This window comes from Felis catus, chromosome E2 (assembly GCF_018350175.1).
Source record: "Felis catus isolate Fca126 chromosome E2, F.catus_Fca126_mat1.0, whole genome shotgun sequence".
In the NCBI taxonomy this organism is placed as follows: Eukaryota; Metazoa; Chordata; class Mammalia; order Carnivora; family Felidae; genus Felis; species Felis catus.
The window spans coordinates 35,235,159-35,259,393 of NC_058382.1; the positions used below are offsets into that span (position 1 = coordinate 35,235,159).

Sequence of the window (24,235 nt, forward strand, 5' to 3'; positions counted from 1 at the left end):
CATGATTCTCAGGTACCTAGACTCCTTAGTATCCTACCCCAGGGCCCAAAATGGGTGTTCAGGGGCACCTGGGTGGCTCAGGAGGTTAAGCATCTGACTTTGGCTCAGGTCATGACCTCGTGGTTCACGAGTTCAAACCCTGCATCAGGCTCTATGCTGACAGCTCGGAACCTAGAGTCTGCTTCGCGTTCAGTTTCTCCCTCTCCCTCTGCCCCTCCCCCGCTCACACTCTGTCTCTCCCTCCCTCCCTCCCTCCCTCCCTCTCTCTCTCTCTCTCTCTCTCTCTCTCTCTCTCTCTCTCAAAAATAAATAAACAAAATGGCTGTTCAGGCCCCCACCTGCACATCTATATTCCAGCCGGCAGGAAGGAAGATGGATTAAAGAATAGCATGTCTCCTCCCTTTAAAGTCACATGCTTCCATTTACATCTTACTGGAAGAATGTTGTCACATGGTCATAGATAAGTTTTATTGCCATTATCTACCTGCCTGTCTAAAATGTGGGGATCTAGGGGTGCCTGGGTGGCTCAGTCAGTTGAGAATCAGACTCTTGATTTTAGCTCAGGTCTTGCCCTCATGATCAAGAGATCAAGCCCTGTGTCAGACTCTGTGCCGAGAGGGGGGTCTGCTTGAGATTCTCTCTCCCTCTCCTTCCACCCCTCCCCACTCTGTCTCTTTCAAAAATAAATTAATTAATTAAAATAAAATGTAGAGATCCAGGGGTGCGTGGCTGGCTCAGTTGGTAGAGCATGTGGCTCTTGATCTCAGGATCATGAGTTCAAGCCCCACTTTGGGCGTAGAGCTTACTTTAAATAGATGGGTAGGTAGATAGATAGAGACTTAAAAATGTAGGGATCTATTATTAAGGAAGAAGGAGAGGGGCGCCTGGGTGGCTCAGTCGGTTGAGCGTCCGACTTCAGCTCAGGTCATGATCTCACGGTCCGTGGGTTCGAGCCCCGCGTCGGGCTCTGTGCTGACAGCTCAGAGCCTGGAGCCTGTTTCAGATTCTGTGTCTCCCTCTCTCTCTGACCCACCCCCGTTCATGCTCTGTCTCTCACTGTCTCAAAAATAAAACAAAAACATTAAAAAATAATAATAATAAAAAAAAAATTAAAAAAAAAAGGAAGAAGGAGAGAACAATTAACAGTCCTTGCTACAGTGGCACTTTTACTGATTCCTTACAGTAGCTGCCCACATGGAATGTTATTGGGGTTCTAGTTGTGTCTCTCCTTGGTCTGTGTTTAATTCTTGGGGCCATGTTGTGCAAAGAAACAGAGCTCCCACATTGGTGCTCAGCCTCCATAGAAGGAAATTTTATGAAAGAGCTGTGTTATGGCAACTCTGAGACGCACATCTTTTTTGTACCCTCTCATGTCTAAAATGCAGTCTGTGTTGGGGAGACGGGCTCAGCGGTGCTGTCCTCGCTGTCTCGTGCACCTCAGAATCTGTGGTGGGGAGGGAAATCCTGGAGACAGCAGCAGAGCCCCAGTGGGAAATGCCACACCACCAGCATTCCTGATGTCAGAGGATAAGCACGCAGGCAACCACAATTTCAAGACAGTGACTCAGGGACATCGACCCTGGATGCGGAGAAGTTTTAGGAAGACTTTAAACCATTTATTTCACGTGTAGTTTCCTTTTTAATTTACAAGAGTGATAGATGCTCTTAAAAATCTGGGTCTAAAAGAGTGAAGTACAGGGGTGCCTCGGTGGCTCAGTCAGTTGAGTGTCTGACTTCAGCTCAGGTCAGGATCTCTCTGTTCATGAGTTCGAGCCCCACATCGGTCTCTGTGCTTACAGCTCAGAGCCTGGAGCCTGCTTTGGATTCTGTGTCTCCCTCTCTCGCTGCCCCTCCCTCCCCCCTCGCGCTCTCTTTCTCTCTCTCTCTCAAAAATAAAGATTAAAAATTTTTTTTCATAATAAAATAAAAGGGTAAAGTACAAAAAACTAGCTAAAGTAAGTACAGAAGTTCTGAAGCGTAAGAACTCATTATGTGAGTAGCAGTTCTGAAATTACTTTGTGTGTATATACCAGTAATGAGCAAATAAGTGAAACTATTATGGATAGTGAGAGCCAGGTTTCTTATTATGGCAGAAAAAATAACAAAGAAAGGGGGAGAAGTAGAAAAAAACTGTTGTGTTGGGGTGCGTGGCTGGCTTAGTCGGTGGAGCATGTGAATGTTAATCTCAGGGACATGACTTCAAGCCCCACGTTGGGTGTGGATCCTACTTAAAAAAAAATAAATTAATGAAAAATTTATTTTAAAAATAGAATTAAAGGTGTCAGTATATATTTCATCTATTTATTTATTTTTTAAGTTAATTTGTTTTGAGAGAGAGTGCAAGTGGGGAGGGGCAGACAGAGACGGAGACAGAGAATCCCAAGCAGGCTCTGCACTGTCGGAAGAGAGCCCGACGCGGGGCATGAACTCACGAACTGTGAGATCATGATCTGAGCCGAAACCAAGAGTTGAACTCTTAACCGGCTGAGCCACCCAGGTGCCCCTTAATTTCAGATTTATACACACACACAGATGGCTAGATATACAAGAGTGTGTTAGCATACTTACCTACATATCCTAACTCTGCTTGTGAAGACAGCCTGGAACAATGGAACCCCAGTGGCAATGAGCACACTAGTGCCCAAATCTTGGTTTCCTTTTTTTTTTTTTAAGTTTTTATTTTTAAGCAATTTCTACACCCAGTGTGGGGTTTGAACTCACAACCCCGTGGTCAAAGAGTCACGTGGTCCACCGACTGAACCAGCCAGGTGTGTCCAAATCTTGGTTTCTAAATAGCATTCTGCAATATGAAGAAACTGGGCTCTCTGGAGGAATGGTTGATTCCAGGATTCAGGCAGAGAAAATATGAGATGAGTTTAGAACATCATAAGGAACCGGAAAACTTGAAACTACTCAAAACATAATGGGTGTGTGGTAAAAGAACTCAACTCAGAGGACCCAGCTTGGAGGAACCCCCAGTGACCAAATCTGACCCGGTGTAAACAATGAAATGATGATTGGATTATAACCCATTGACTAGAATAACTATGCATAAGTCCATAGCAATGTAAATAAGTACTTGGATAAATAAGTAATTGGAGGAGAAAGGACAGCTCTTTCTTACAGAAGAACTCCAATTAATAAATGTAGAAGGGATGGTGGAAGTAGAAAAGTGTCATTAAGAAAACACAATAACGACTGTAGGCAGAAGTCGTCAATGGTTGCTACGGTTAGTGGGGAACATATGACGAGAAACAGGAAGTTGCATAATCTCAAAATATCTTCCCACAAGATACTTCTTAATTATAAAGAGAAAAATAATAACTTTACACTGGAGAAACCTGCAGACACCACCTTAGTAAGTGATCAAGGTCAGTGTCCCTAGCAATAAGACAGACTGCCTGCCCCTACTTCCTGATAGGGTGTGGTGAGAAGAGCACGTGGCATCTCTTCTATTCCTGCCAAAAATGCATAACCTCCATCTAATCATAAAGAAAACAACAGACAAACCAGGGCACATGTGTGGCTCCGTCGGTTAAGTGTCTAATTTCAGCTCAGGTCACCATCTTGTGGTGTGTGAGTTTGAGCCACACATCAGGCTCTCTGCTGTCAGCACTCAGCTCACCTCGAGTCCTCTGCCCGCCTCTCTTCCTGTCCCTCTCCCGCACGTGCTCTCTCTCAAAAATAAATGAACGTTAAAGAAGAAAGAAAACAACAGACAAACCCAAACTGAGGGGCATTCTACAGATTTAACTGATCAGTAGGTTGAGCCTATTCGATTTCAGCCCAGGTCCTGATCCCAGGGTCATCCGGGGTTGTGAGATCAAGCCCCGCATCCATGCACACAGCCTGCTTAAGATTCTCTCTACATCTGCCCCTCTCCCCCCCACCTCGTGTGCTCTCTCTCTCCGTCTCTCTAAAAAAATAAAAAGTAAATAAAATAGTATTTTCAAACACAATTAGGTAGGTCCCTTGTGGTGCTCCAGGTGTAGATGTTCCATTCTCCTGACATTCATTTGGGTTGTTTCCACTTATTTTACTCTTCCAAACAGTGCCTCTTTGCACACACTGCCTCATGGTGTATCTTGCTATCGGGATAGAGACCTCAAGACAATTGCAGAGTTGACAGGCCTTTGCATTTTTACAAACTACCGAGTTGCCCTCCAAATAAAGTGGAACCTCTGCAGTCCAGCCAACGGTAGGTGAAACTCTGCCGCTTCCCCACAACCTCACCGACACTGAATGCTATCAATCTTTTGGTACTTTGAAGTCTAAGAGAAGAATCATTCATTCATTCATCTCATTCAACAAAAGCATACTAAGTGCCGGCAGAAAATACTAATGATCCGTTTCGTTATGATGTAGGGATGCAATGGGGAAGGGCATTCTGGGTGGAGGGAGCAGCATGAACAAAGGCATGTGCTTCCTGTGGGTAGAATGGGCTCACGGGGTCAGCTGGGGCCGTTAGCTGTAAGGGTCAGGATCCCCACATGGCTGCCTTAAGCACGGTGGAATGTGCTGGAAAGGTGAGTGTGTGTGTGTGTGTGTGTGTGTGTGTGTGTGTGTGTGTGTGTGTGTTGTCAGGGTGGCAGTGGTTGTGGGGAGATGGGAATTCATAGGCCTAAATCAGGAAAATCAGGAGAACTGGTCTAGTTCAGGCTGAGCATGAATCAAGGGGCCATAACTAGAGAGAGGAAGTGGAGGCTGGACCAGAAAAAAAATCATATCCCCCGTAGCCTCCTGTTGGGTATCTAGTGTGGGAGGCAGAATACACATGGAGTGTGGGGGTTTTTTTTAAGCAATTTTTTTTATTTTGTTTTATTTTATTTTTTGAGAGAGCACACAAGTGGGGGAGAGGGACAGAGAGAGAGAGGGAAAGAGAGAATCCCAAGCAGGCTCCACACCAAGCACAGAGCCTGACGCGGGGGATCCATCCCACAGCAGTGAGATCATGACCTGAGCCGAAATCACTTAATCGCAGGCGCCCCTGGAGTGTGGGTTTTAGAGCACGGCTCTGGGTTCCCTTCTGGGATTTGCCATGGGGGGAGGGGAGGGCTGCACCATCACTCCCGCCTTGCACCTTCATTTTTTTTTCTCATCTGTGAAATGGGGATGCCGAGGGAAGGTCCAGTCCCCATCCCGGCTCCACCCCCAGTGCTGTCCCAGCCTTTTGAGGTCAGGATGGGGACAGGGAGAGGGATAGAAGGGGCAAGCTACTGTTAAGCCTCCAAACCCCTACTTAGTGCATTTGGAAATTGAGTTCCTTATTTCTGGGCTCCCAGTTTCTGGGGATTCTTTTCAAACCATGGTGCTGGCCATGCGGGGGTGGAAAGGTGTTTGGGTGCACAGGCTTGGACATGTATCACATGCCCTCCCGCCTTGTCTTTCTTTATCTGTGGCACAGACCCTCCGCCGGGTGGAGCTGGCCAGTACCAGTTTGACCCTGCTCCTGTTGCAACCTATTTCATTTGCTTGTGGCCTTTCCCCTAATAACAGGACCTTACAACCAGGACTTTTAGGGGCGCAGCATCCACATGGCACCTTGGACCATGACCTTGACCATGATCTGCCAGAGGCCCTCTCACTCTTGAGGTGATAAACCATTGCACAGTCCTGCCTCTTTTCTCTTGGGGTTCAGTTTCTCCCTGCCCCACAAGGTCTGGATCACATGTATGGTTTCTCCTGCATAAACTAACTTCCCTCTGTTTATGTCTTGCCTTTCTTCCGCTTTGGTTCCTGTGTTGCTCAGTGGGACAGTGATGGGTGTTTTGCTGTGGGGAAGGGCTCTTCACTATGCAGCACTCTCCCTGCCCAGCACCTTTCTCACCTCTGGCCCCTGGGCACTAAATACTAATAGGAGTCCCCTACCCAGTTGCTAAGACAACAAAAATCCCCACAGTAGACTTCCAGACATCCCTACCACTGTCTGAGCAGTGCTTCCATTCAGCGATTGCTCTGTTAGGATACATAACTACTACTGAGCAATTTAATTGGTGTATTTATTGAATAGTTTCAGGAATGACCATAGTAATCACTTATATATATTTTTAAGTTTATTTATTTATTTTGAGAGGGGTAGGGGCAGAGAGAGAGAGAGAGAGAGAGAGAATCCCCAGCAGGTCCTGTGCTGTCAGCTCAGAGCCCGATGCAGGGCTTGATCCTACGACCTCAAGATCACAACATGAGCAGAAGTCAGGAGTCAGACACTTAACTGACTGACCACCCGGGTGCCCTCTGTATTTTTAACACTAACACATCTGAGGGTTTACATGGCCCAGACCTCAGCATAGAATCATATTTAAAGAAGCACAAACCAGGGGTGCCTGGGTGGCTCAGTCAGTTAAGTGTCTGACGTTGGCTCAGGTCATGATCTTGCAGTCCATGAGTTCGAGCCCCGTGTTGGACTCTGTGCTGACAGCTCAGACCCTGGAGCCTGCTTCAGATTCTGTGTCTCCCTCTCTCTCTGCCCCACCCCCACTCGTGTTCTGTCTCTCAAAAATATGTAAATAAACATTAAAAAAAGATTTCCTCTTTCTAGGAAGGAAGGAAGGAAGGAAGGAAGGAAGGAAGGAAGGAAGGAAGGAAGGAAGGAAGGAAGGAGGGAGCACAAACCAGGAACCAAAAGTAATTTAAAAGAAATGCAGGTCCTCGTCAAGAATCACCCACATCCACGCAGCTCAGGAGTCCCTGCCGCTGCTCCCAGCTCCCGTTTGCCCTGTGATGTGACTCTGTCACCTGGTCAGAGAGGCCATGTGTCCAATCCCCCTACTGCAAACATCCGTGTAACCTTCCTGCCAGCAGGTGTGAATCCAGCAAAAGACAGCAGGAAAATAACCCAGAGTTGCCTTATGCACAAGGAGGAAGTTAAGAAGACCCTGATCAATCACCTTTGCTAAATTCTTTTTGTCCCATCCAGATGGGTGCCAAAATCTTCCATTTAAAAGGCATTTTTCTGTCCATTGTCTCCGATGCACCTCTGAGGTGGGCAAAGGAAAGCTCATGCCCCAGTTTGCAGAGAAGCATGCTTTTAGTGGTTTTGCCCAAAATAAAGTGGGTGACAGGGAAGAAATACCGGCCATGGTTCCAGTGACTCCAGGCCTCAGCACCGAGAATTTGGAGAGTTAGAATAATCCCAAGCTTATATGGATCTAACACGCTAGAATCAGGGATCAAAAGGGAGAAAAAAGGGCAGGGTGAAAAGAGCCATCACTGTTGCTTCCCAGACCCCTGGGGTCGCCCCCCCAACCCTGCCCTGTGCCACCTACCTCCTTGCAGATCTGACCGCGGCTTCTTTGTGGGAGGTCGATAGGAATCTCTCTTCCCCTCCCTGCCCAGCTTTTCTTTTCAAAGTTTATTTATTAATTTTTTGAGAGAGAGAGCCAGTGTGCAAGTGGGGGAGGGGCAGAGAGAAAGGGAGAAAGAGAGAATCCCAAGCAGGCTCCACACTGCCAGCCAACACAGAGCCTAATGTGGGGCTCAAACCCACAGACCATGAGATTGTGACCTGAGCCAAAATCAGGAATCAGACACTTAACTGACTTGAGCCACCCACGTGCCCCCTGCCAGCCACCCAACTTTTCTGATATATAATTGATATATAACTTTATCTACGTTTAAGGTATACACTGTGTTGATTTGATAAGGAATTTCATTTTCCTTTAACTTATCATTTAGCTGCCTTTTTTTTTTTTAACCATAACTTTCTTATGAAGAAGCTTCTAAGCCAGCACCCTGTGGGAATGTCTCTGTTCTGAAGCCCCACATCACCACCTGCTGGGCCCTGGGCTGCCTGTTTTCCATGGGCTGAGACACTCCCAGCTCTCTGAATTATAAGGTTTCTCTCCATCCCCCTTCCCCACCACCCCCTCGATCACAGGCCATCTGTCCCTGCACTGCCCACTCTCAGCCCTTTTAATAGCACCATCCTTGGGGAGGATGGTCTCCACAGTGGTTTCATAACAGGCTTGGGTGAGGGTGGGGACGCCCCAGTGCTGCCAAGGCGTTTAATCGAGTTGGTTATTCAAGGAGACTAGCAGCTAAAAAAGTCCTAATGGGGGAAGAGTTTTCCAAGGTGGGGGCCCTTCTTTCAGCTCCCCACCCAGAAGGATGGATGAATGCACACATCAGAAAGGATGGAAGAGAAAGGGGGAGGGGAGAGGATGCCTTTCTAAAAATACAGCCCATCTGCATTGTGTTAGCTGGTTTCCCCGGAAACCACTGGGAACAGAGAGCTCCAGCATGCCTCAGAGGTGCAGGGACCTGGGGGCCTGAGTAGGCAGGGACCTCCCTGCTGGGCTTCTTCCCTGGGGGGGTGAGGGTGGGGGCCCTGCCCCTCTCCATTAGCTTCCCATGAGGCCTGGGTGGCCGTCAGCTCCCAGCCCAACCTCAGCACATTTAACCCCAAACTAGACTCAGGTGGGGATCCCCATGCTATCACGAGGCATCTTGATAACACTCTGGAGGACTGATGCTTCCTGCTTCTAACAGGAGGGAAGGAAGCCCAGGGAAGGTCTGGAGCTGCCCCCTGGTCTCATGACAGTCTGCCACAGGAATAGGTCCCATCTGAGGCCCTGTGCCCTTGGGCCCCACACAACCACAGTGCAGACTCCATAATCACTGGGCCTTCCATCTGGGAAAGGATGGGGTGGGATGTGTCTTCTGACCAACCAGCTAGTGGGATTGTCAGCCTTCACGACGGAAAGGAAAGTCTGAGGGCTTCACCCTTAAGGTGACCAAAATAGAGGGGCACCTGGAAGGCTTAGTCGATTGAGCGTCTGACTTTGGCTGAGGTCATGAGCTCACGGTTCAGGGTTCGTGAGTTCAAGCCCCACACGAGGCTCTGCACTGACAGCATGGGGCCTGCTTCATATTTCTGTCTCCCTCTCTTTCTCTGCCCCTCCCGTGCTCTCTTTCTTTCTCTCTCTCTCTCTTTCTCTCTCTCTCAAAAATAAACATTTAAAACAATTTTACAAGTGACCTAAAGAGAATTGGGGGGGGGGGAGGGGGGAGGGGTGTGAATGAATGGGAGGACTGAATGAGCCCTGGACTAAAGCAGGGACTCAAAGACCCCCTTTCCAGGCCTGGCCCTATCTGGCCATGCCACGGAGCCTCTCTTAGCCTTGGTTTCTTCATCTCCCTTCCCTGGAGGGTAAAATCAAACAGCACAAGAAGTCCTTTGTAAGCCATGAAATGCTTGGGAGAATAAGGCACTGCTGATCATCTCCATATAGCCTTTTAAAAGTGTTGGCTTTTCTAGATTTCAGATGATAGACTCTAGTTTTTCAGTCCTCCACCTAGGAATAATGCCTATAAGCTTTATATGTACATCCTTTCAGGCTTCTCTGTGGAACTATTCCTATTTTATAATCTCAAGGATACTGTATGTTTTATAACTTCTTTTTCCATTTATTATGACACAAGCATTTCCCCATGGTATTACATAATCGTTTACAAGTGATTGACCTGCAGTCTATGGAATGCCCTATTCATGGACATTTAGCTTTTTCTAGTTTATTATTATTATTATTATAAAAGGCACTGTGGTGAGCATTCTTACAGATAAATCATTAGGTGCCCTCTCTGGTTTCCTTAGGAAATTTCTTCCAGGGAGAGGACTGTGGAGTCCAAGAATATGAACCTTTTAAATTACTTTAATTCATTCTGCAAAACTGTCCTCCAGAAAGATGTAACAATTTATGCACCCACAAGCCGTGCAAGAGAAATGCCAGTTCTGGGGGTTGGGGGCGGGGGGGAGTATCTTGCTTTAACTTGAATGTATTTGACTTCTAGTGGGCTTTAATATTTTCTCGTGTATTTATTGGTCAATCTTAATTCTTTTCTGGATTTCCAGTTCACGTCCTCAGCTAGTTTTTCTGTTACTGCATTCTAATCTATGACGTCATGAAATCCAAGTAGGAATGGCTGTGCCAAGCTGGACAGATTGTCTCTGACGCCCCCACCACCACCACCTCCAAATATACACACAGGCGTGCATGTATACACACATGTGCACGTGTAACCCTTTCCTGAGGTTTAGAACCCCAGGGTCTCCCAGGAACACTCAGCTGTTAGGGGCTGGGACCTATCATGTGGCTGTGGGTTGAGTGGCCATCCCTCCCTGCTGCTGGCACATGGAGACTGGCACCCCCTCTTTCACTGCACACTGCCTGCCACACTGGGGGGCCAGGCTTTTCTTCCCAGGCCCCCAGGACAGCCCTGGGTTCTGTTCCTCCCCGTCCCTTCCGGGACCCCACTGTCCACTTCCAACCACAGGGGGCTTCTGTCTGCATCTGCCCCTGCATGTGGCCTCCCCACACCCATCCCCCTGCATCTCAATAAATGCAGAATTTTCCTTGAAATTGTTTCAGGAATCATCCTGTGGTGCCTTTTCTCTTTTCTTTCTTTCTAAACATGCTTTAACTTTTAAGAGCAAATAATGTAATGACGTCCTCTGAGCCAAACAGGCGGCTCTTTGCAGATGAAGCCTTGCTACCCCATGAAGCACTGTGAGATACAGGGAGGATGGGGCAGTCCGTGCGGAGCCCTGTGCCCCTGCCTGGCCTGGGCTTGTGCTGCCCTCCTCCGCAAGGGGGGAGATTAAGCATCAGGGCCCAACCCTCATCCTCGTCCGCCCTCCCTCCCTCCCTAGGGCTCCTGCTCCACGACGTGACCATGGCCGGGCTGCAGGAGCTGCGATTCCCTGAGGAGAAGCCACTGCTCCGGGGCCAGGACGCCGCTGAGCTGGTAAGTCGCCCCTTCGCGGTCCTGGGGCGGAGGGCGCCACCTCGTGGCCAAGAAGGAAAACTCGTGCCTTCCCTCCAGTCTTGCTGATGGCAAGGAGCCCTCGGACCGCCCACAGGGAGCCGCGGGCCTGGCGGCTTTGGCTGTCTTTGGGGCCGGGAGGCTGTTTGGGAGAGTTATTCCCATTTCAGTGATGAGAAAACTGAGGCACAGGAAGTTAAGTCACTTGGCCAAGGTCGCATAGCTATTGGGGAATGAGGCCATACTCAACCCTCAGTTCTGAGAGGCCCTGGAGCCCCAGGAGGTATCCACTGGGGAGTGCCAGGGCCTTTCCTCACCTGCGGCCTTCTGTGTCTTTCCTCACAAGCCTCCGAGGGACGAGGGCAGATATTACCAACAGAGCCGTCGGGAGCAGTAGGACTGAGGCTGTCGAGGTGTTTGTGTCCAGAGGGCTCCCACTGGGGCACCAGCCATTAGATTCCAGAGTTGTTTCTACCCCACGTCGTGGTGACGCCTAGCACAGCCTCCCTCCCCCTCCCTGCAAGGAACAGCTGAGGGTCCACTGCTTGTAGAATCCTGGCATGTCAGGACCCCGGGTCTCTGCTGGTTGTGCTACCCACTCCTCCTCTTACAGGTGGGGAAGCCAAGAGCTCAGTCCCGGAAACCCCACCACTCCTGTCTCCACCCTGCCCTTTCACAGCCTCCAGCCGGGAGGGGAGCCCAAGTGCCACTGGGGGCCTCCTGGTGGGACAGAGCGGCTGGCTGGGGCTCCGGGGCCCAACCACATGAGGCTCAGGTCCTGCCCGTTATCTTCAAGACAGAACCCTGAGTTAACTGACAAAACCTGAGTATGTGGGGGCAGCTCCCAGGAATGGTCAGGGGGTGGCTGGTGAGCTGCACCCGTCCTAGCTGTCCTGCCTCCCTGTTCCAGGCCCCCTCATCTCCTGTCTGCCAGCCTCTCCCCAGTGTTCTCCTTACCCTACAACCTTCTAAAGCACATCATGTCACTTTCTGCTTGAAGCTGGTCAGTGGCTGCCACCTGCTCGGAGCTACCACCACCATCCTTCCCAGGCCCAGGATGAGGCGTGCACCCGCCCCCCAGGCTCCCCGCTTCCTCCCTCTTCTGCTGCCGCCAGGCCCACCACTCTTCCTTGTACTAGCCAATCATGTTCCCAGTTGCTTCCTCCGCCTGAGGTACCTAGCCCCGAACTTCCCCTCATTTTATTCAGGCTCTGATCAAATGCCCCCTCCTCCAAGGGGCTTTGTCTGACACGGGGTCTGATATTGATGCCCGGATCCTGTCTGTTTGATTTCTGGTCTCCCTGGTGCCTAACTGAGCCTTGCACAGTGTAGGCTCTCAGCGAAGAGGGTTGGGTCATCACAGACTGAGATGCTTCTCAGAAGGAAGTTTCTCCAAACTTGTTGAAAAAGCCTCTCCTCCTCACAATCCCTTTCAAGTCATGCGAGCAGAGACCAGCCTGCTTGTGAGGCTTGGTGGGCAGATGGTGCCCTTGGGGACCCCTGGACCTCATCACAAGGGCTGAGGTGTGGGATCAGAGAGCGGCCGCACGGAGGTCTGCCTGCTGGTACGAAGTGTAGGTCTGTGGTCGGCACGTAGAACTGAGGGCACGACAGCCTCACGCCTCCGTGCCTGTCCTTCCACCCTCACCTCAGCACCCCAAGACATGCCCCCACGCTCCTCCCCTGCCAGCCCGGCCCAGCCTTCGCTGGCCCTCCCGCCCTGACTCGGCAAGCATGGCTCCTTTGACCAGCAGCCTGGCTCTGCTTTCTGTCTGTCTGCTGCATCTGGTGTCCCTCACTTCATCCCACCTGGACCTGGACCAGAGTTTGCCACTGTGACGTGCTCGCCCTGCACAAGGGTCTGCATCTCAGCCCTGTGTGGAGGCCTCAAGTCCCCAGCTCAGTTTCTCTCTCTCTCTCTCTCTCTCTCTCTCTCTCTCTCGGGTTGGCACAAGTCCCATGCCCTGGACCTGGTCACGTCTGCTTTTACCAAAGGCACGTTAAAAGCCCCAAACACCTGTGTGCTCCCAGCGTGGCCATCGTGGATTCTAGCGGCCTCACTCTTTGCCTTCCAGAGCTATTCTGGCTCTGGCTTTCTCTTCTGCTGATTCTACTTTCGTAGCTGCGGTGCGGGAAGGCGTCTGTCCCCTCACTTTTTTCTTTTTCTCAAGATACATTTGAGAGACAGACAGAGTACAAGCAGGGGAGGGGCAGAGAGAGAAGGAGACACAGAATCTGGAAGCAGGCTCCAGGCTCCGAGCTGTCAGCACAGAGCCCGACGCGGGGCTCAAACCCACGAACTGTGAGATCATGACCTGAGCCGAAGTCGGACGCTTAACCGACTGAGCCACCCAGGTGCTCCTCTGTCCCCTCGCTTTTTAAACCTGCAACCTGCTAGGTGCAAGTTCTTGAGTCCAGGGAGGAGTGAATGTTTCCACATCTCTACCCGCCATCTCTCACTGTTTCAGGTTTGCTCACCTTTGAAGACTCGGCCGCCAGGTGCCCAGGGCTCTGTGGGAGAACTGTTGCCCCTTCTCCCCGTGCCTGCATCCCCATCCTCTCCACAGGTGCTCCTGGGCCTCCTCCCACCTGCCTTCCTCCCACTGTTCCTGCACCTCCAGGACCTCCCAGGGTCTCTGGATTGCCTTGTATTATTCCTGCTGTTGCTTGGTTTGGGGTCCTGCCCCTCCAGAGGCTTTCCCATCTCCTGGGGACCCCCAGTACCCTGAGAGCACACAGCACACCCTGCCATTATCTGCCTCATCCCTTGTGCTGATTTTGTTTTTAACAAAACTGTTCCCTTCTCTGAGATAACTGTGCCCTTAGGATTCCCAGGTATAAAAATCTCTCACATCTCTTTCCCACTTGGGGGTGATCTTCCAGTGAGAGGATTCATCAGTAACCAGCCTCGTCCCCTTCCTGAGACCACCATCCTCTCCGGGAGGCTCTGGGAGTGGCCTGACCAACCATGCTCTCCACCCCTCCCCCCAGGCAGAACCCTCCCGGCCCTGGAGGAGCCAGAAGGTGAAGCCAGAGGACAGCCATTGTGTCTGATGCAGTTCGAGCTGCAGGACACCTGGCTTTCCTCCTTGGGTGTGAGGCCCTCTAGTGCCATCTTATTCTCTCCACCACCCCCACCGCCCCAACTGCCACACAGCAGGTGGCTCAACTTTTCCTTATTTTGAGAGTAAAACACCCGAATTGCTGGTTTTCATTCTTTTTACTCCTGTGATTTAGGGTCATTTTCTTTCTTGTACTTAGTTGCCCACCCCTTGGGTTGCCGTCCTCTGACAACATCCCTGTCCTCATCTGATTGTCTCATTTATCCGTGTATTTATTCAGTAGAGCCATAGGGAGCATGTGCAGCATACAAAGTCAAGTGCAGAAGTATAAAGGACAGAGTGACAGCTAACACCGGGCTTCTCTTGAATCCTCGCAGCCACAGGCTCGGAAGCAAGGTGGCCTGCCCTGTTTGTCATAGCTGAGCAGAGGGGAGGAGAGGTTTCTAGACAGACACAGTCGAAAGCAAGGCAGAGACCCAGGGTTTTCCTGGAAATGTGCTGGTCCTCCCCTCGTCCTCATGAGGTTTCCTTCCCTAGACCAGAACCCACAGAAGACGAGTGTCTGAGGGCTGGTAGGTGGCATTGGGGAGAACCTGGCCCCACAGACATACAGGGTTCTAGCCCTCTTGCATTCTGCCTCTCTGTGCCTTGCCAACAATGGATGCTTCTGAGCTCAGTTCCCCTCATTTGCAAAGTGAGACTCGTTCTTCCAAATCTGTTTGGATTTGGGAAGCCCATTCCATTACAGGCTTTCTGGTAGGAGCAGAGTCAGACACGGTCCTTCCTTCATGGCACTTACAGCCCAGTGCAAGGGACAGGCACCGGTGACTCACACCGTTTGGGGTAAATGAGCCTGAAAACAGGAGACCTCCGTGCTTTGAGAGCACAGAGCAGGCACGTCTGGAAAGGTGGGAGCAAGCACAGGCCCAGACAGAGCCTCTGTGCAGCTTAGTAAAGCCCACGAGTTCCTCCCTCACTGCATGGGCCCCAACTTCCCCATCCCTAAAATGGGTGTGCTGCCATGTCCCAATGACCTTGAAAACCATCTGTGGGGGGAAGCAGGACAAAGTGACAAACGATAAAGATTTGGCTTCATCAGAGATCCCACCCTTTAATAGCTGTGTGATTCAGCCTCTCTAAGCCTCACTCTTCCTACCTGTAAGATGGTAATCTTCACATTTTATTATTTTTTTAATTTTTTTTTTTACGTTTATTTATTTTTGAGACAGAGAGAGACAGAGCATGAACGGGGGAGGGTCAGAGAGAGAGGGAGACACAGAATCCGAAACAGGCTCCAGGCTCTGAGCTGTCAGCACAGAGCCCGATGCAGGGCTCGAATTCACGGACCGTGAGATCATGACCTAAGCCGAAGTCGGACACCCAACCGACTGAGCCACCCAGGCGCCCCAAGGGAATCTTCACATTTTAAATGAATAGGTAGAATTCATAGGTATGAGTCGCTGCTTGTAGGCTCGTCCATCAGGCACTTACTGGCCTGATGCCTGGGAGGCCCTGCATCACTTTTGTTAACAGTAAGATGGACTGGGGAACAGCGAGCGAGTCTGCTCAAGGCTGAGCCCCTGTGGTCCCCCTGGGCCAGCCAGGACCTAACATGCCACCTCTCTGTTTGCCTCCCCTTAGGAGAACTCCGACACCTTCCTCTTGGCGGTGGACACAGACTGGAAGGTAGGTCTCAGCTCAAACTGCCAAGGCAGGGTCCTGACAGCTGGTTGGCACCTTACCTTGCCCAGCCCGGCCCCAGAGGAGGCTCACAGCCCTTCTGTGCGGGCACCTTGCAGCCTCCAGGACCACCCGCCTGCTCACAGCAGGTTGATCTGCCCTCTGCCCAGTGGAGACGTGCTGCTCTTTCCCTGAGCAGGACTGAAGCAGGGGTGAGGCCTGGGGAGAGTAAGGATAGAGATGGGATGCTGTCATCTGAATCAGCACTTTCCTCCAGTGAGGAAACTCTCCAGTGAGGTTGGTGCTCTGAAATAGCTCCTGTTTCCATGGAAGCTGTTGCCGGGACAACCGTGTCCTCTTTAGTTTGGTGCCAGATTCCCCGTGAAAATTGAAATTGTTCTTTGTTTTTATTCCTCTGCGCGATGAGTTCGCTCACTTAGCCAGCTGTTTCTCTCTGAGTCCTATCATGGCCATTTATTTCCGGGTCTTGGAAAACATCTGGTGGAAGACACAATGGGGAACCTCAGTGGGTTCCAGGGCCCTGCTGGCCATCAAAACCTGCTGAACAAAATTAGATCCTTCTAGGCCCTTCCTCCTGGCTAGATGGAACTAGCCCCCAGGCCACCGCCCTGGCCCCACCTGACTTCAATTTGGTTTGGTCTCAGAGCCCCAGGATAGCCCCAGCCTCCTGGTCTGGATGCAGGGTGACAGAAGAAGTAGGGTGGCCTGCAAGCTGCTCCCCCTTATGCACAGTGCTGCAGCAAGGATCCAGATCCCAGGCCTGTGCATCAGGCCCTGTGTCCCTTCAAGGACACCAGAGGAGGCTTCAGAACAATGCATGTGCTCTGATCCCTGGGGAGCATCAGTTCAAACACAAAGGGCTCTGGAGCTGAGGGTAGGATGGGGTCTGGGGAACAAACAGGAGCCTGTGAGGAGGGAAAGGAGGGACGTGGCCAGGAGATGGCCCAGGCCCAGCTGGAGATCAGTACAGGCACCTCAAGGGGGACTTCTCGTCCTCCCTGCTCAAATGAAGGCAAGAATGTGTGGACGGACAGTCCTCAGCCCCTGCCTGACACCAAGTGAGACCTGCCAGACCAGGTGCTGACTACCAGCCCCCGAAACACGCTCTGGAGGTTTCGAAAGGAGAGAAGGGAGTCCTGGGGTCCTTTGCAGCTCAGTCCTGGTGTACCAGGCCCAGCCCAGGGCTACTGCTGGCAGTGCCTGGGACCCTCTGCCTGGTAAAGGGCAGCATGTGCTAAAAGGCACCTTGCTGTCTCCAGCTGTACCACATGGAGGCTGCACAGAGGCTGCCTTTTTTTTTTTTTTTAGACGAGCAGCTGAGAGGACGGATGACCGTTATCTGGGCCAAGGCCTGGCAGGGATTTTATCCCCTTTGATTCCTTGCCTCAATGGACCCAGCCAGTGGGGGAGGCAAGACAAACAAGAGCCAGACAGACCTGGGTCCAGGGCCTGGCCCTGCCACTTATGAGCCATGTGACCTCCAACACACGTCACTGCCTCATTTGTACAGTAAGGACAGAGCTCGGACCTCCCCACGTGTTTGTAGGGAATGATGCCCAAGGCCCAGCACTCAGATGCTGAGAGAACTGTGGCTGTAGCCACCACAGCATGGAATCAGGGGCAGACTACCCGAGTGTGGTTCCTGGTTCTGTGTGACGTTGGGCAGGTTACAGAAATTCTCTGTGCTTCATTTACCTCGTCTATAAAGTGGGTGTTAAGAGGATAAAATAAGGTAGCACCTGTAAGGCATTTGACAGAGACTGGCAAGTGGGAGATAGGCTAGTAAGTATTTGCTACTCAAAAATGTGACTTCAGGCCCGGAGTGCTAAGGTGCTGGTAAGATCCATGTTTACTAGCTGTTTGGGACACTTAACTTCCCTGTGCTTTAGTTTTCTCATCATTTTCCACAGGTGTGTGAGGACTGTGTGTTATCCTTGCAGCCACTCATGCAGACAGCACAGCTATTCTCCCATTTACAGATGTGGAGGCTCAAAGAGGTTCTCCCATTTACAGATGTGGAGGGTCACACAGCAGAGAAGTGGCAGAGATATGACCGGAGCCTAGATTTGGCTGGTAGGACCTGAGCCTGCCTCGTCCAGCCACAACTGCACAACCTCCAGGGAAGGGACCAATTCCCAGTTTGGAGAGGCACACGGATTGCCTGGGCACGTTTCTCCCCTGTCAGGGCCTGGGTAGGCATGGGCTCAGGTCTAGAGCCCCTCATGCAGCTCTTTCTTGTCTTGGTAGCAACTCTTCAGGAAAGCGTGGTTCCTGTTTTACAGTTGAGGAGGCTGAGAAATTAAAAATCCTTACCCAAGGTTACCCAGCTAGTGGGTGGGGGAGCTGGGACTTGAACTCAAGTCTATGGATTTGAAGGCAGTGAGCCGAGCAGAAATCGGGCCATGGATTGGAGTGGGCAGTATCCAGGATCAGCTTCTCAGTTGGGTCCAAGGGTGGCCACTCAGAGGTCAGAGGCTGGACTGGGCATAAAGTTGGAAGGCGACCATGGAAGAGCAGGGGTTTAGTGGCAGAAAGGGTGGGAGGATACCCTTCGCCCCCTTTGAGGAGCAGGTAGGAGCATTTTGTGGACAGGGCAGGGGGCGTGGCTGTGCCAAAGTGGCCGCAGAGAACAGGGAACATGGCTAGTAGGTGAGGGGCCGTGGGACACCGTGCTCCATATCCTGGCAAGAGGTCAGAGATGGGGCAGGAAAAGTCGTTGGTGCGCTCCAGACAGAGGATGTGGCCAGGAATAGCGCACATGGCAGGTGTTGACCAGGTCACTGGGCACCAGAGATGAGGAGGTGACCCCCTTCCCTCAGTGCTGCCAGACAGCATGCAGGGCTGTCCATGCTCCTTCATCAAAGAGACAAAATGGGGGCACAGGCGCCTAGCACTCTCCTCTGTGTGGTTCCTGCCGCCTCAGTCCTTGGGCTCTCTCCTCTGCTCACCTCCCTGACCTATTTCCTCTCCTCGGCCTCCTCCTTCCCAGTTTCCTCTACCTGCAGGGCTCTAACCAGCTCTCTACCCAAGTCCTTGCTGTTCAGGACAGGGCAGAGAGCCTGAGGTGGCCTCTGCATCCTGGCGGCCCCCCCCCCTCGCCCCTACCTGGGAGCCAAGCCCCACACTGGCTGTGGGTGGGTCTGCAGGAGGTGGGCGTGTCCACTTTGACAGGCTGACCCCAGTCCCTCCTCTCCCTGGTAGCCTCCAGCCCCTTGCTGCAGGGTGGGGGTGGGGAGGGCAAGACTGGTGCGTCCCCACCATACCTGCTGGTTCTGCAATCTGCCCAGGCCCCCTGCGCCCAGAACCCCCATTTCAGCACTGTGGGCAGGCGCTAGGCGTGCATGTGGGCAGAATGAGGGCTACCTGAGGGGAGAACCTGGGGAGTGGAGAAGGAGAATTCCCTGGAACAGGATCACGAAGGAAGGTTGCCCCAGACAGCCAGTCACTTCCCCGTCCCTTCAAGGTTAAGTCATCCAGACCTTTCTGACGTGGAGATTGGGCTCGAGGCCATCTCAGGCCCTCCCCGCCCCCTGGGAATGGGACAAGGGCGGGGCCGCCTTGGGCATGCCTGTGTGGCCTCCCCTGCCCCGCGTTAGGGTCCGTGTTCATGAGAGCTCCTGTGTACCTGACACAGGGCACACCTGTACGTGTGGTCTCTTCTCTCATCTTCTCAGGACCCCTCGTGCAGCTGCAGCTGTTGGTGTGTGCCCGTGCGGGAGGTGGGGGGGGGGGGGGCGGGAGGTAGGGGCTAGGGACCATCGAGGATGATGTGTTGCTGGGGGCGGGAGGAGCAGGGGGAGGAGCAGGAGCCGGTGAGAGAGGACTTCGGAAGCCAATCAGAGTCAGGTTTGTCTCCCGACAGCCAATCTGGAAGCGGGGGCTGGGGGCGGGGGGAGCGTGTGGCTGCGCAGAAACCCCGCAGGGAGGCGGGGCCGGCCTAGGCCAAGAGCCTCTGCTTATAAATGGCTCGGGAGCGGCGCCCCATCACAGCGTCGCCGTCTCCCCTTCTCACTGCCCCCTCCTTTTGGACCGTGGTGACTCAGGCCTTTGTTTGCCCTTCCTGGTAGAGGCGGATCGCCTTCTCGCTCGGCAAGATGCCGGAGTGCTGGGATGGGGTGAGTGAGGGCTCTGGGGGCGGCCAGGTGGGCAGGGAGGACGGGACATCCCTCTGCCCCTGGCGGCGGATCTGCCTTCAGTCGCCTCACCTTGGGAGTCACCGAGGCAAGGCCAGCAGTTTCTAGTCTCCCTGGTGACCCTGGCCTGCATCAGTGGTTAGTTAGGGTTTAGCTGCTAGTCAGCGTCTATGGGGAAGGGCTGTGACCTGTCCGCAAGCCTGGGTGGACCGGTGTGCCAGCGCGTGCACATCCCCCTGGCGGTGTGCCCTCCGTCTCGCAGGTGCCCGGTGGGCGTCTGCCTCGCGCCTGTGACCATCTCAGCCCTGGGGCAGGCTGTGTTCACTGCACGTGTCGGGGTCTCCACCTTTCTGATCCTGCGAGGGTTGTCTGGGTTGTTCGGATCGCCTCACTGAAGTGCCAATCGAAGGACAGACAGCCTCTTCCTTCCTTAAGAGTTGCTTGCAGCGCCTCCGTGGTCCCCAGGGAACTGCCGTGCCAGTCCGGCTGAGGCGGGGAGGTCTGGGGGAGGTGCTACCCGAGCCTTCAGGCCCAGGTCCCTGCGGGGGAGAGCTCGAGGAGGGGGTCGCGGGTCTTACTTGGTGGGTGGGGGAAGCCAACGCTGGAGCCATGAGCCTGCGGGGCGGGGGGCAGGGCAGCAGTGCCCCGGGGTGCTGTCCTTCCCCCAGGAGGGAGAAGCAGGAGCACACCTCCTACACCCCCCACGCCTGGCCTGCCCTGAAGGTGCCACAGACCACCGGGTGCCCTGCACCCGGGCAGCAACGTCAGCGCCTACCCCGGGTCTGCACCCGGGGGGCCGAATCCCTGATGCGGTTTGATGGAATGAATTGTACTAGCCCCTCCCTCCAGCCCTTCACCCCCTCCGTGTGCTGAAACCCGGCTGGGAGCACCCCCCTCCAGTCCTCAAGGTCACAGGAGAGAGGAGTCGGACGGCAGAGAGAGGACGTCAGAGCCCCCTCCCTTGCTGCTGCGGCAGCTGTGCCTCGCAGGCGCCCACCTGGAGGTGGGGAGGGGGGGCTCTGACGTCACCAGGAGCCAATGGGAGCGCCCGGCCCTGAGGGCTGGGGGCTCCTAGTGGGTCCGGCCGCGGCCCTTGGATCACCCCTCTTGTGCAGGACCCAGAGGAGCGGGGACACTGGGCTTCCATCTGGCTGAGCTGGGTCTGAGGTCCTGGATTGGCGGGGGAGGGTTCAGCCAAGTCATTGGGCCGCAGAGGCCCAGCAACCGGGCCATTGCCCTCCACAGCCCATCCCACCCTGGGCAGTTAAGCCTTAGCAGGGAGATCATTGCCCAGGCACCGGTGATGGTGTTGCTGTGGTCACACCAGGGCTGGGAGGCGGGTAGAGACCCCTCACGCGCAGACAGAGGGTGGAAGTCTGAGGTGGTGGCGGTCTGAGGGTGGAAGACTGCCACCCTGGGCCCGGACTTGAACCCGGCAGGGCTAGAGCCGACCCCACACGGACCTGCCCTTCACACCCGCAGGAAGCGCATTGCAGCTCTTGTGCGATGGGCGCCCCTCCTGCCCGCAACCCTCCCAGCCTTTCCCCACCCTCCCTCCATAGCACTGTGCGTCCCTCCTGCCCCAACCCCTGCTCTTCAGAGCTAAGAGACTGTGGAGGATGCTGCATGCCTCCCCGCCCCCCACCCCACCCCTCACTGCCACCAAGCAGGGCCAGGCAGCTCTGGAAAACTGCCTGCTTGCAAATCTATTGGGTGGAGCCTTGACTCATACCCCTGATCTCTGAGGCTGGCACCTGGCAAGGCCTGCTGTACCTTCTCTGGACTTGACCTTGGGCAAGTTATTTCTCCTTTCCAAACCTCAGTTTGCTCCTCTGGGGCTTGGATCCCTGTGAGGAGTAAATGAGAAGACACATGAGAAGTGGCTGGTCAGAGTCAGTGAGCAGGAAGTGTTCCTTGTTTTGATGGCCCTGAGGGAGGACAGGCCTAGGATGTGGGGAGGCTGTGGTGGACCTGGGACCACTTAGAGGACATCAGGTTTCTTTAACAAGGTCTCACAGCAGAATTGTGGCTCCCAGGGTGTGGCCTTTGGCCATAGGGTTTATATCACCTTGTCATTCCCCACTGGAGACACAGGCCTGAACAGTGGTCCTCTGAGCCCTGACCCAAGAACACCAGGCCCCAGGAAGCTGTCTCCTGCCTCCTGAGTCTCTCCTTTTCTCTCAGGGGCAGGAACATGGTATCTCTCTGAACCTAAGCGTCCTCCATCTGCAAAAGGGGCAAATGCATGCATAACATGCACACATGTTGTTCCTTTCCTGCCCTTGACCTTAGCTTCGCCTCCAACTCACAGGGACAACCCACAGGGATCCTCTTGGTGCAGGGCAAGGCTGTTAATTCAGCTCTGACAGACCCTCTTAGAGTCTGTCCTTCGAGTGGCCCAAAGTGACTAGCTGGCAGAGGGACCAGCCAGCAGGGCACCTCCCTAAGGCTCAGGGACGCCTGAGCACTTCAGCCTCCTTTTCTGCAAGTGCTACATGCTCCACAGACATCAGCTTCTTCCGTTCTCATGGGGTCCCCGTGAGATGCGTGGGAAGAGGTGGCTGAGGCACAGAGAAGTGGTATATACCCTGTTCAGAGTCACACAGTAAGGGACAGAGGAGGTCTTGAACCTACATCATCCAGCACTGTTTCCTGAAGGACTAAAAACCCCAAGCCACAAAACCAAGGGCATGAACACAGGAGGATCCTATAGTGGTCACTGCAAGAAGGCCTTTGGGGTGGGAGTGCACATCTAACCATGCCCTGTTGGAAGGGAGGCCTTGGAGATCTGGGGGAGGGGCATTTGAGGTGGAAGGAACAGCATGAGTAAGAGTGTGGAGGTGGGAGCCAGGGTCAGGTGCGGGGGTTGGAGGCTGGGCTTGGCTGAAAGGGGAAGGTTACTGCAGATTCTAAGCAGGGCTGTTGAGGCCATTCACCTTCTGAATGGAGGAGGAACATGCTGAGGTCGCGACTCAGGCCAGGGTGGCAGAACTGTCCTGGAGGGGCTGCAGGGAGACAGAGAAAACGAGCTTCACTGGACTCTGCAGGGCCAAGGGAAGCAGGGCCTGGGCACTGGCCGCCCACCCCACCGGTCTGCAGAACTTCCCCGTGCAGACTGGCTCATGCTGTCCCTGTGCCAGACGCCTCTGGGAAAGAGTACTCGGTCTGCTCTGTTCTCCCTGGGGGCTGCTTGGGGTGATGAGAATGAGATGCCCCCCTGTTGGGAGGTGGAGGCCCCACCACAGGCCCAACAACTCCCAGGCTGCCCATAAGCCGCACTGAGGGCTGCCCAGAGTGTCTGGTACCGTTTCCCCTCCAGGAACATGACATCGAGACGCCTTACGGCCTTCTGCACGTGGTGATCCGGGGCTCCCCCAAAGGGAACCGCCCGGCCATCCTCACCTACCATGATGTGGGCCTCAATCGTGAGTGCACCCCAACCTCATCCTGCCTTCCTCTGCCTCCCCTCCTTCCCCACGGGGCCCCGGAGATCCCCACTCACCCTCAGCTTGGTGCCCTTAGCCATTTGGGCCTTGATGTCACTGCTGGGCCACGAGGCTGACCACCTCTGCCTTGCCCTCCCTCTCAGGGCCACAGGCCTCCCTACCCCTTTGCTGAGCCACAGCTGAGAGGTGTGTCTTTGCAGACAAGCTGTGCTTCAACACCTTCTTCAACTTTGAGGACATGCAGGAGATCACCAAGCACTTTGTGGTGTGCCACGTGGATGCCCCTGGTCAGCAGGTGGGGGCGTCACAGTTTCCCCAGGGGTAGGTACCGGGGAGCCCCCCTCCAGGTTTCCCAGTTCTGTGCCCCAGGCAGCACCTGGCCCTGACCTCCTGCTCTGCCTGCAGGTACCAGTTCCCCTCAATGGAGCAGCTGGCCGCCATGCTCCCCAGCGTGGTACAGCACTTTGGGTGAGTGTCTGCCCTTACCCTGTCTCTGTGCTGGGGGGGCCATCAGAGTCACCTGATGGCAATCATGGGAAGTACCTCCCCGAGCCCTGGAGTGACCAGCCACGCTTTCCACCAGGTTCAAGTACGTGATTGGCATCGGAGTAGGAGCCGGAGCTTATGTGCTGGCCAAGTTTGCAGTGAGTCTCCTTACTTCCACCCCCACCCCAGGGCTGATGTCTCCTGGAAGGGGCCACCCTTCAACCATAGGAACATTTGCTCTTTCTTCCTTCTCCTTCCCCTCCCCCCCACTTCCTCTTCACTCAGAAAAGCCCTTTGTTTTCTTTTATTCACCCTAGGAAATAAAAAAAAGAGGGAGATTACTTTTTCCATACATTTCCTCAAAATACTAGACTATAACTTGCTTACCATTATCCACAGCCAAAGTTTCTTTTAGCGGCAAACCATACAACTAACTGCTCTAGCCACTAAGTAAGGATTATCCTAATCACTCATTCAGTAATTAGGGTAATATTTAAACATAAGGCTTTTTTTCCCGTCTTTTCAAGTTTTTATTTAAATTCTAGTTAGTTAACATAGATGATAAAATTGGTTCCAAGTGTAGAATTTAGTGATTCATCACTTACATACAACACCCAGTGCTCATCACAAATGCCCTCCTTAATAC

At 53.4% G+C, this 24,235-nt stretch overlaps 1 protein-coding gene across 7 annotated transcripts in view; it reads left to right on the forward strand.

Moving 5' to 3' along the window:
• Positions 1–24,235, forward strand: part of NDRG4 (NDRG family member 4) — an 80,272-nt gene that overhangs the window by 46,437 nt on the left and 9,600 nt on the right. For 4 of the 7 annotated variants that reach the window (XM_045046030.1, XM_045046031.1, XM_011290141.3 and 1 more), the window contains exons 2-7: positions 10,649–10,743; positions 15,465–15,509; positions 22,977–23,082; positions 23,304–23,424; positions 23,509–23,571; positions 23,687–23,747. In XM_045046030.1, coding sequence (XP_044901965.1) covers positions 10,672–10,743; positions 15,465–15,509; positions 22,977–23,082; positions 23,304–23,424; positions 23,509–23,571; positions 23,687–23,747 — 468 coding nt within the window. In that variant the 5' untranslated portion in view covers positions 10,649–10,671. Of the gene's footprint in view, positions 1–5,496; positions 5,593–10,648; positions 10,744–15,464; positions 15,510–19,477; positions 19,640–22,976; positions 23,083–23,303; positions 23,425–23,508; positions 23,572–23,686; positions 23,748–24,235 lie in introns of those variants that run through there. The other 3 variants (XM_045046029.1, XM_003998090.6, XM_003998089.6) reach the window with 3 other exon arrangements.